Source organism: Harpegnathos saltator, unplaced genomic scaffold (genome assembly GCF_003227715.2).
Source record: "Harpegnathos saltator strain DR-91 unplaced genomic scaffold, Hsal_v8.6 scaffold202, whole genome shotgun sequence".
Classification (NCBI taxonomy): domain Eukaryota; kingdom Metazoa; phylum Arthropoda; class Insecta; order Hymenoptera; family Formicidae; genus Harpegnathos; species Harpegnathos saltator.
Window position 1 is genome coordinate 809,128 of NW_020229987.1, and position 13,018 is coordinate 822,145.

The window sequence follows — 13,018 nt, forward strand, 5'->3', positions numbered from 1 at the left end:
TATATATATATAACATGGCTTCTATCATAATTTTCAACGTGGAAAGTCGTCCTGGAATTCGTCTAATAATTCATTTCTTTGTCTTGTTGTCATCTTTGCTGCAGTACTTTTGCAGCATCAAATCTCTCGAAACTAATTTCAACTTTAACTGTTTCACAAATATAAAATTTATACGTTTTCCTGAATTAAAATTTCACAAGGAAAGTTAAAAGTTCACAAGGAATGTTACCTTTTAATATTCCTTGTTGAAGACCTAACTAACTAAATAAAAAGAAGACTCAAATTAAGCATCTAAAAAAGACAAATTCATTTTAATCAGAGCGCTCCATAATATCTATTATTAACGTATTTAATTTGACAGTCGGTTCATAAAAAACGTTTCTCATTTCCCATATCTCGGAAACTCGCCTTCGTTCTCGGGAACTGCAATAATCGTATACCCCAGCCGCAGAAAAGTAAAAATCGTTGAAAGAATCGAGCATGAAAATTACCCGCCGGTTGGCGGTTCTATGTAGGACGTGAACGTCGCGCCCGTGTTCGAAATGACAAACGGTGCTGTCAATTTCGGCCGGGTACCCTTTGAACCGGGGAGGAATCCCTCTCGGGAGACAGCGGGATCCTTCCAGATCGATAGACGTTTCGCGAATGTCTAACGGATGACAGGACGGTTGTGTACGTACTACAGCCGTGTGTACATCATCACGCGATGTACATCGTTCATACGCGGCGCGACAAGGGAAAGCACGCACCACACGCATACCACATTACACACTCACACACGTACCATACATACACGGACAATCATCACACGTCTATACGCGCGCAGGCGCGCGTGCATAGACGCGAGACACGATCAGATGATTGAACACGCATGTAATAGAGCCGTGTGGTTCGTTCGATCGATGAGCCGAGCCCGAACCTACGGACGATTATATTGAATCAGACTGTTATATGCGAGTTTACGGGAATTAATTAGGAGAGAGAGAGAAAGAGAGAGAGAGAGAGAGAGAGAGAGAGAGAGAGGAACCTTCGGGGAACTACGGATCCTCTGTAAAAAGTAGCTTAATTAAAACGAACTGAAAGGAATTGGAGCCGCTACAAATTTCATCATCTGCACGACGCTGTGGATTAATTCAGAAATTCTTTCCGCACGCTGGTTTCTCAATATTTACAAGATATGATGGCAGGATTAAGGAAAAAACCGTGCTGTACCTCGAATATCCGGTCGGTGATGCGCGCGCGAAGAAATATCCTCGAAAAATGTATTCCGGAGAAAATTAAAAATTAATCCCAAAAAGAACAGCGCTGGATTACTTATCGATTTAGTTGGTAAACAAAGTGAAAACGTATCTCAGTTGCTTGAGAAGCTGAAAATATTTAAAGATACTTCTAATATTCCGAAGATTAGAGATTCGTAATTGAATCCGAATTGAATCGGATATGAATTCCAATCAATTTTACTTAAACCGACTACTCGTATTTTTGCAACGAATTTATGCATCTCGATGAGATAATCGCTGAAATTATTACCTGCAAATTTATTTAAATCGAATTAGAGTCCAAGCGATAATGCGCTGCTGAAATAATTAATTTCGAAGACACTCCGCGGAATCGCAAATTAGTAAATGAAGGCTAATTGTCGTTAATGAATTCCGCGTAACTTTTGCGCTACACCGAAGAGCGCGATAATCGCTCCAGCGAGACTTTGAAGGCAAAAGTTTACCTTGCATCTTTAGCCGGTTATTTAATTATGAGGCCCGATATTTGGTACCGATGGACCGATGGAAAGACTAATTTCGATAACTCATCCAATTTTGGAGCATATACGCGCGATTGCTAAAACATTCACACTTTGTTGTTTGTAGGCGGGATTTGTTAATTAACAGTTCGTTTTCTGTAACGTAATCCGTCAGAAGAGTTTAACAAACTGTTTGAAAAAGCTGCATCGGACGGCGCATATCGAAAGATGTAATAACGCTTGCCTCTGACGGAGAATTGCAAAAAATTTATTTTGCTTCGCGCACCTTTCGATAATTATACGCATATGCGCTGTCTGATCTCCTTTTAATTAAAATTCACCGTTCGCGCAGTACCGCGGGCATGTACGTCAATTTTAATAGAATTTCGTTATAATTGACGTAACCTTCCAACTTTATTCCATGACGCTGGCATTTGCAAACGTGCAAGTTTTATATATCGCGTTCAACATGTTTTTCAGCTACTACGAAACAATTATGACGTGTTGCAGAGCACGTAACGATATATCTCGACGCATCTCGAATAATATCGCTAAACTCTCTCTTTCCATCGGATAATTCCTCCGCGGAGACTTCTTGTCCATTCTTTTTCCCGACGTGCTGATACAGGTTTTAGTATTTCAAACTAACTGGCACGCGCGCGCGCGCGCGGTGAACTTGCCGCGGCATTTAAATCGCCAAGAACTTTACAGGAATTTTACGAGTGAACTAACTACATTACCGATTTTAATCTCTTCACCGACAGCCCGTTTCCCCCACGGTGTTAGCAATGTAATGTGAGTGTCCTATGCGTTACAGCGGTGTAACGTTCCGCGATAGCTGCACTAAAATGTTAATCTTATCGGGCATATAACTTTAACTTGCAAATCAGCCATCTACTTGAACTTTCAACAATTTAATATACTTGCACGCTTCTCGCAAGCTAAAACAACGATTAATACGCGTGAGGCGAGAGAGGATAGAACGGGAAGAATCGCGCGCTTCGGCGGTACACCCGCTCCTCATTTCGCGCACGGCGCTAATAAACTCCGGGTGGGTCATGTTAATTGCCGCTTCAAGCGTTTCGCATTCGCCGCCTGTGTTCTCGCGTTCATTATTTCGTTCATATATCGTTGTTTATGGCTATCGAGCTATATCAATCCGCTCCCTTCAGCTCCCGGGTTCGATAAAATTTCTAATGTTCGTTAGCGAGCTCACAATACACCGGCGAATAACAGTCTGATCGACTAATCATTCATTCGCGAGCTCGACTCCGCGCTCGGACAAAGCCCGCGCGCGCCTAACACACACAGCACATACACACAGCCAAGGCGTAACACTTCTGCAGCCGAATTAACACAGCGATAACAGCCGGGGATGGTAATTGGCCCGCGCGAAAGCGAGGGGAAATGGTAGCTAGAGCAGCAAATATGTGCCTTTTGACTGCGTGAACTTTGCCTAGGGTTGTGGTCGTCCTTCGAAAAGAGCTCGCTCTCTGTTAACGCGTGCGGATATGTACGAATGTACACGCGCAGATATATGTGTATACGTGTATGGGTGTGTATGTATGTGTGCGCGTGTATGCGCGTGCGTGCGTGCGTGCGTGCGTGCGTGCGTGCGTGCGTGCGTGCGTGCGTGTATGTATGTATGTGTGTATGTTAAGCGCATCGAATAAAGAAACGGAAGGGGAAAATAAAGGAACGAGCGACGACGGGAAGCAAAGACGTGCGGCGCGTTAGGTAAAAGCATCATCATCACCACCACCACCACTGATCGCTATACGCATAATCAGCATAATTTCGGCAGGTTGCGATCTCCGACTTGCGTGCTCTCGCACTAATCCGACGTGTTTCTAGTAGACAGAGACTCGTACGTCGTGCAGTCGGTGTATGTGTGTGTGTGTGTGTGTGTGTGTGTTGTGTGACGAAGAAGGGAGTTGTCTCAGATAGTTATGAGCGAGCAAAGTTTGACATGTGGACTTTTATATCGCCTACCCAGCTGTGTGTGTCGTTTAGTTTGACGGGTTGGCTCGCTTTTGCGGAACAAAACATCACCTGGAGATTCGCGATCCCCGAGATTATGCCGGTTTCAATACCTGCATCGATCGTGCAGCCGGGGATGGCGGCGTCGAAAAGATGCACTCGACGACGCGACTAGCGCTCTATGCGTATAGAGATCAGTGAGATTGTGTTGCTGAAATATTTATTACCTCCTCGTTTTATACCTTAGATACGTTAACAGGCCCCAGCGAAGGAGTCTCTCTTTTTTCCGTGACGACGATCGGAACCGTTTCAATCGTTTACTCGTCCATCACTTCTCTGATCGCGCAAGCATACGCTCGTGCGTATGTCTGAACGCGTACGCGGCGCATCGCATGACGATCTTTTATTTCAAGACATTTTTCCTCTCGTTATATTGACAGTAACGATAGTCCGTTTTCGGTATACATATGTACGGGATGCCTCAGAACAGTCGCTATTCCTGTCTTGTCTATGGATTTTTAAATGGAGCGAATATCCGGTTCTTACGACTTTCCCCACATCCTCGAGGTCAAATCTCGCGACAATTGAATAGTCGATGTTAATTCAGAATTTAAAGTTTAAGGGTTGGACAAACGACGTGATATATGCGGTGCATATGTATTCCGCTTAGAATATAATTTACTTTTTCTTTTTTCTAAATGCAACGATTTCTCTATCGACTCGTAACTGCGGTTTTCGCAGTTTCTACGCAATTGGATTAAATTCTGTAAGAAAGTGCAGAGCGCACTTTCTCTCGATAGAACGCTAAATATGTTCACGTATGCGAATCATCATATCTATCGACAGAAGGAAGCGCGTCTAGTCGCGGGTATCCTGTATATCCGTGTCTTGGGGCTGGAACAATATCGTTTTGTGACTCGAGAAGAGCAGGTCGAGCCGTTACATAGCCGAGTATGTAACAACTGTCCTTCTATTCTATAGCCGCGTAAGAATATCGGTTGTTCCATCTTCAAAGTATCGAATATGTATACAAGTCTCTCTTTCTCTTTCTCTCTCTTTCACTCTCTCTCTCTCTCTCTCTCTCTCTCTCTCTTTCTCTCTCTCTCCTTTTCTCTTCCACCTTAGGAGATTTCCGTTCTCGTTTCTGTTTTTCCGTTTTCCGTTTCCGTTTCGTTAAGTCGTTCTTGGCGCTCCGGGGCAGCCGGTACGCGCCTTTGTAATACGTGTTTTTGTGTGTGTCGACAGCTCTGGAATCGACAATAATCCGACGGTCTTTTACCACTTAATGCCCGGTTCCACGGCGCAGACCAACAAGTTTCATACGTTTTACCTTCAGCAACGCGCCGAGCAATCCGTGACTTGGGCTGACATTAAGGTTAACCACCCGTTGGACTACGAGAGCATAAAGGAGTATAATCTCACCATACGAGTGGAGGTACGACTCGTCTTCCGCGGATGAAAAAATGTTGGCGCAATTGAATTGAATCTTTTATAGGAGAAAACGCTGATGCGTTTCGTTTTAGCGTCGCCAAATAATTTTTGCTCTTCAACCATGAAATGTTTCCATTTATAATATTTTGTAACATTTCGTATTATATCGTATTTATCGTTAAATATAAATTCAACATGTGACACTTGAAAAGTACGATGTCGCGTAACGTTAAATAAAATATCGCGTATAAATATTATGTGTCACGAAAACGAAAACACAGAAAAGCGGCACAGAAAAATTAACATCATACGATGTTCCGCTCTCGTAACCGCGTGGTCAAATTTGTTTCTTTAGAATAATGGAGCTCAACAGCTGGCCTCTGAAGCGACCGTGTATATTATGCTGGAGGATGTTAACGACGAGATACCACTGTTCACTGAACGAGAACAGGAGACCGTACTCGAGGGTGAACCAGTTGGTAGCAAAGTCACCCAGGTGAACGCCATCGACAAGGATGGGACATTCCCTAATAATCAGGTAAATCGATGTCGCACGTTATTGTAATAAAACGAATTTACGTCTCCCGAGGGACGCATGGCGATAGCAGTAAAATAATTGCCCATATCGACCGGTTAATTGTGGAGCAATGTGAAGGTATGCTCTAGAAGGAGTGCTCCCCAGACATTACATTTCATATTTCATTTCTTACTTGGAATCTAGAGGGACAATTCTCTAACACGGCTCGATTTTGACTTGTATGCTCAAAGTGGGTTGTGTGCTTTTGTCGCTACGATGCTACGTATAAAAACCAATTATGTGATTATGATCTCTCCTTTATCTTTAATCTCAAATGATAAAATTAGATGTTCCACCTCTCCATACATCTCTCAGACGGGGTGTTTTCTCTTGCATATTGCTTATTATAAAACATTATACAGTTATAACTTTTATATGAATTGTTTATGCACATTGGCAAATTTACATTTCAATTTGGAATTTTCTCATAACATCATCTTAATATATAAAAGATCAATACTGAATATGATTAAATATCTTATAATATAAAATTACTTGTTTCTTTCTGATTTTTAATTATTATTATTATTACCATTATAACAATATAATATAATATTATAAAAATAATCCATATACAAACAGACTTGATTACTCAAACAAATATATCATTTTTTTCTGTGTAATTAAGATATTTTTTCTTTCTCATATTTAAATTCTGTATTGTAACATGCTTATATATTTGTCTCTGTAACTATTCTAAAATTTCATTATATCAATGGGGAATATTCTCGCAGACTCTAATAACAATAATAATAATAATTAAATCAGAGTGTTTAGCTCTTCTTGCTATTATCGTTCAGTGCGATTTAAAGCTACGTAATAACTATTACTACTAATAACTTAATGATACACTCTGCGAATGTTGAAATTGTACACTCACCATTTTGCGTTGAAAGCCCTTTCTAACGTCCGACCAAATCCGCCGACGAAACTCTCCTGCTACATCCCTCTGCGTCCCTCTGCATCCGTTTGCGTCCTTCTGCATCTGAAACTTCATATAGCTTCAGCATCGTCCTATGTCGATTGCACTTCACTTTAGTCGCTTGCGATTAATATTCACATTCTAATGATATTTTACGGATATCTTGATAGTAATGCGACGCAAAATAATTTCAATAACATATTCACGACTCACGAATAATGTGTGACCGCATTAAAGACCGCGGCTTTTCTCACGAAGATCGAAAACGGCGAAAAAAATATTTCGTTTCACCGACAATTTTAATTTCTGAGAAACGAGACTCTATATATTCGCGCGAATACTAATTTTTAAAGCACGAAATTGCTTCAATAAATTTAATGATGAACTTTGTTGGATTTACTCGGAACGTGTTATATTATCATTTTAATACACTCGCGATGCGAGGAAAAATCACGTGTAAAAACATAAAATATGAATACAAAGTATTAAGCGAGATAACAAGCGGCAGCGTGCTACGTAATCTCGCGCACATTCTATTTTTCTTTTTTGTAGCAAAGATATCGCAAATTTTTCATAGAATTTGTCGGTGAGAAATATTCCTGCGTGTTTCTCTAAAGAACACAATTATGCGACGCGTGTATAAATATGAAAAATCGAAAAGATGAAAGTCTCTGCGATCTGTCACACGAAACGCGCGATAATAAAATATAATCGACTATCGCGTATACCGTGTATATGTAATCGACTGCCGTGGATATCGTGAATATTTATATATCACTTTGGCGAACGTATCGGCGATACGAATATTTGTTCAAAAACCGAAAATAAAAAATTGCGGCGATCGCAAAATGTATTAACCCGTAAGCGGGCGAAATAATCGCAAATACTGCGAAATTTCTATCTTTGACAAACGCAAATACGGTTTATTTTCCGATTTATTTTTTTACAAAGAATTATTACCTATCTCTGCTAGCACACTATATTGCGCGTGATGCTCTGTGTAAAATTGAAAAGTAAAAATCGTGGCAATTGGGAGGTAAATAAGTCTATGAGGAAAAGAATAAATTGTTACATGCGCGAAATTGTCACACTGAACTTAACGAAATTCGTATCCTTCGTTTGCAAAATGTAGTCGCAACATGAATATGCATACAAAAATCTAGAAAAATGAAAACCACGGCGGTCGAAAAATATACCAGCGTGAGTTTCGTGAACGGTGACGCCGAACTTGATATCAGATCGCTTTGTGATATGTTTCGCGAAGTTGTAGTATCGAATTTTTTCCAATGGCATTTCAAATTTTGTATCACCATTGCGCGAGAAAGAACGTCGTAGCATTATTGAAATAGTAATTATCGCACAGCTTTTCCTACATCGCACAGCTGCTGTCGAATAAATGAGAAAGACATTTTACAATTGCTTCGCACACAGCTGCTTATTGAACAAAACAACAATTGATAAGAAAATTAGCTCGCGCTTATAATGAAAGATCAACGGAAACGTGCGTCGCATTAGCGGTATATAGCAGCGGTCTTCCCAATCCCTTACCGCAGAGATCCGATTTCGAGTGGATCAATTGCAGGAGAATTGCATTGGAACCGCACAAAAGAACCAAAGAACACACTCGTATTGCGCTATAGCGGAACACTTGAGCGGGACTTAAGGGAGCTCAGTCGTCGAAGTCCTGATTGAGGTTGGAGCAGGGGGCAGTCGGGAATTGGGGAATAAGGGCGAGATATAGGGCGCTTCGGGTGCACACACTGTGCAGCTATAAGTTAGACTGTCGCGCGCGTCGAAACTTTAATGATTTCACGTAGCAGGCGGAACTGTATTCCGTCCGTTGGGAACGCGCTGTAAACTCCGTAACGGTGTAACGCAATTCCGATGATCGCGTTTGAGTGGCGTTGAATTTATCACGTATGATCGCATTAACGGATACGCGCCAGCTCGCGTGGATGTGTACCCGCGTCGGGTGTTTAATCGCGTGATTATCATTCGTTTCGCGCTGAAACCGGGTTGCTACGCTACGGTACGCGTTTTGTAATGCCGATGCGACTGCGACTATAGCGAGCACGAACACGCTGAATATTAAGATATTAGCTCGTCGCTTCCGAGGGAAATGAACGAGGGATACCGTGGATGGTGATTCAAGCTTGAGCTGAAATTAGATCAATTTGTTCTCTTGATTTGAAAGTGTAATGTGGCCAATGCGGCTTACTTCGCAATTTCCAAGTTTTGATGAAATGGTCGACTTTTCGATTTTCTTTTATTTTTTTCTTTTTTTTTTTGAATGAACGGACGCCGCACTTTCGCCAGCACTTTGCGTTTCGCTCCCTTGCACTTGTGCGTATATTGCCGCTTCTCCATCCATAAATTATTGATTCTATCAATCATCCTTACTAATCAGCTAATTTTCTTCTTAAATTTGTAAGGTTCCACCAGGAATCATTAAATGCTTTTCATATAAAGTCACAGATTAATAGTCGATTAATTATACAAAGCTTTGAAGAATTATACATATTTCAAAGATAATATTCTTGGAATAATTTTACAGACAAGTATAATCTTATAGATCTTTCTTTCAATTGATTATCAATTATCTAATTTATTAAATAATATTCTCTAGAAACTAATATTAAAACATAAAAGGAATTTTGGACTTTCATGTCATATTTATGATATATATATATTCCGCCTCGTATTTCGTTTTCCATTCTCGTATTTTCTCGTACTTAAATTATACGTATAAGATTATTTAAAAAGAAAAGAAACATACTTTTCATCCATTTTATGAAACAATTAAATGTAAGAGTCTCGCTTTATTCTGAGAGAAGCAAAAAGAAAGAAAGCTGTCGAGTAGAGAAAGTCAGCGTGCACTTTGCTGCTACAAGGTAAATTCATCTCCTCTTCGTTAAACAAAAATGAGACAGTTCTTAAGCGAGCAGCTTCGCAAAAATGGCGTAGCTACTCGAAAAAAAAAGGAACTTGACTCGGCACGGTAAACACGGAAGCAAAACGGCCGTGAAATATCGCGAAATTTCCGCTGAAAATTTGCCGATTAGGTAACGCGAAATGTACGTGCGACTGTAAATCTCGCCGTAAATTACAGAGGCAGACCTTACACGCGGAGTCCTTCGCGTATGCGAAAGATTTGTCAAATATGCACATCCCATTTGCAAGTGCAAGTGCAAGTGCGAGCGCGATGCGCGATGCGCGACCGTAGAATGCGTTACGGAACGGAAATGCGCGCAACGTCGGGACACAAAAGGGACACGAGAGAAGTGGACGACCGATCCGACATGTAGTCGAACGTTCGCGTTGTAATCGGGTTGCTGCAAACTCGATATTGTCTTCTTTTTAGCCCTGGCTGTACGTGCTCGCCGTATTGGCGATCGTGCAGTAAATTGGCCCGAAAAAGGAGACTTTTGCATGAACGAAAAGATAAAAGTTGTAAAAAAAATATCAATTAATGATACAACAGACAGCAAAACGCAATTGTAAATTGAAACAATGTCGCGTAACGCGATTATCTCGACGAATATTTCACACATAACCTCATTTCTCGCTCTGAATAAAATTGCGTAATTGAAGACTTATCATATCATAATTTGGCATTAATCACGAAGCCAAACATTAGCCCAATAAACATATATGCATTATTTACAAAAATATTTATGGAACAACGTTGAATGTATATATATACATGGAAAATATATTCGACAGGGTATATACATATACACACACACGCATACATTTACATTCACTCCCTCTCATTCGCGCACATACATACACACACACACACATATATATATATATATATATTATATATATGAGAGAATTCTGCACGACGTACTTTGATTATTGCTGCATAAATAACGTAACAAAAGTATGTGCTGTTCCGACTTAATTGAGTTTTGTCGTTACACATTTTACGTACCTCAATTAAAAGGTTAGAAAGCCATGTAGAACAGCTCGACAGAAAAAGAGAGCGAGAGAAAGCGCTTATATCGCGCTGTCTTTGTCGCACGGGCCTACAATAACATTATCGTATCATTATATGCCGTCTCATTATGATAAAACTGGAAAGAATACCTAAAATGAAGTCGCAGTTAGTCGCCTCGTAACGTCTTTCACTTCCAGTGCAGCGTCGTTTAAAATGATTGAGTTACGGTAATTCTCTAAAGCGCCGTATGTCGGCGCCACCGTCACGATGTCGCGTCGTTACGCGCCGCGGGCGACTTTCACGAATTTGGCGTCCTTTTACGCACAGGCGGCTCAACGTAATGACGCGCGGAATATTCGCGAAGCAAAGTGAGTTCGATTTTAGAGGTCATATGATCGAGGTTCATTGCTCATTCCCGGTAAATCTAAAGACATACATGGAGATATTTTAAAGAACTTGGAATATTTACCGTTTACGCTAAATTACAATCGAAAAAATGTCGATAGGTATCATAACCATGAAAAGTCGTCGAGTCGTAGCGTTAACGCCGCGGGCGGATAATTTGGCGCTCTTTTACGCGGTTCAATATGACGCATGGAATATTCGCGAAGCAAAGTAAATTAGATTTTAGAAGCCATACAATCGTGAGATACACTGCTCATTCCCGGTAAATCTAAAGACATACATAGATATGTTTAAAAAAATGTTGAGATATTCACCATTACGATAATAAATAGTAGATAGATACAATCGAAAAACTGGCCGATAGGTAACATAACCTAATGAAAGGTCGAGGCACTCTCAGTGTTAATAATAACACATTAATATAGAAGAAAATTAATACAAATGTATTGTTGTCGTAGTAGATTAATACATTTTCGTGAAAATATTCAACACTTCGTACACAACCGCAGATTAAAGCAACTTTTAAGTAGGTTAAAAAGTCGAGCCGACAACTTTGGCGTTGCAATGTAGAAATTGTTTTACAAACATGTTTTTAAAATTAGCAGTGGTAGAAAATAGAAACGTAGTAATTATTCAATAATTCACTAGCTGCTGGTGAAAATGAAGAAAGTCAATAACAAATATTAACGTTCATTGTAATACTTTAATGCTATTGATTTAATATTATTATTAATACGATACTCTAGCGTATATACTACTATTAAAATTTCATAATAATCCGACATATTAAATAGCGGTAAAGTAAATGTTTGCAGGTTAAGTTGCCTATTTATTGAAAGTGTAAAATGTTATTTGTATCCGTTTTTATTTTAGAGAAGAAATAATTGTAAATAATCAGCAGCGCATTGCGAGCGCCAAAATCGTCGGATCATGAAATTTTTTTAATGGCGATCGCGCTGTGTTCGAATTACTTCGAGCAACTAACTAAACAAGTATTCCGTATTTCTGTGCAAATAGCGATGTCCAGCGAGATTACGATACTTTTCGCTATTTGCTACTCATGGATGCGAGACACAGACGGTTGGAGTCAATAAACCTCGTCTTGTTTATCTAGGTCACGTATTACGTGGTAGACAGCGACAGGAACGAGGGCAAGGATTACTTCGAGATCAACAGGGAGACCGGCGAGATCTTCACAAAAGTAATGTTCGATCGCGAGAAGCAAGGAGCTTACGCCCTGGAGGTAGAAGCCAGAGACGGAGCACCTTCCGCGCGACCTAACAGCAACGGCCAACCTAACTCAGGTAGGTGGTATGGAAAATTTTATTTAAAAGCTGCCCGCACATACAGCATATACAGCATATTGCTATGATGCACGCGTCCTGTAAATTCGGGTAAATAATAAATCATAACAGCTTAAATATTTATATCGAGATTATATAGACAGCCGAAAGCACGCCAATTATACGAGCTTGCTACGATACGCGGAGCGATTAGGGAGATTACGTTCTAATAAATAATTCTGTTGAATACTTGTATCGACATGAAACAAACATATAAACGTACATGGTTAAAATATAAATATGCTCATTGAAGATTCAGGCAGCATTTGTCACATCAGTAGTATTTATTAAACTGTGTTTCGGTTCTACATTAATCCTGCGAGTCGAACTTGAAGTATCCAATGGAGAAACTCGAGATATAATGCTGTGTATATTATTGTCCTATTTTGATGTTACAAGTTATTACTGTCATTTTCTCAATGCTGAGCCTTAATGAAAGGGATGAAGAGCAAAGAGAGACAAAGATAACAATTATATGTTCAACACAATACTGCATATTAATACAGGAAATAAATTTGAATCCGACGCAATAACAGAAATATTATGTGTAAATATAAGAGAAATAAGACGTTAGATTCAAAATAGGATGCTTTGCAGCAGTCAAAAGAATATATTATTGAGCACACAAGTCACAACTTATAAAATTTATATTAGATTCTAAGGTCACTATTTATAGCCG

At 40.0% G+C, this 13,018-nt stretch overlaps 1 protein-coding gene across 7 annotated transcripts in view; it reads left to right on the forward strand.

The window, feature by feature from the left end:
• Positions 1-13,018, forward strand: part of LOC105186472 (neural-cadherin) — a 209,825-nt gene that overhangs the window by 68,521 nt on the left and 128,286 nt on the right. For all 7 annotated transcript variants that reach the window (XM_025298006.1, XM_025298003.1, XM_025298002.1 and 4 more), the window contains 3 exons: positions 4,964-5,153; positions 5,505-5,687; positions 12,111-12,300. In XM_025298006.1, coding sequence (XP_025153791.1) covers positions 4,964-5,153; positions 5,505-5,687; positions 12,111-12,300 — 563 coding nt within the window. The remainder of the gene's footprint in view (positions 1-4,963; positions 5,154-5,504; positions 5,688-12,110; positions 12,301-13,018) is intronic.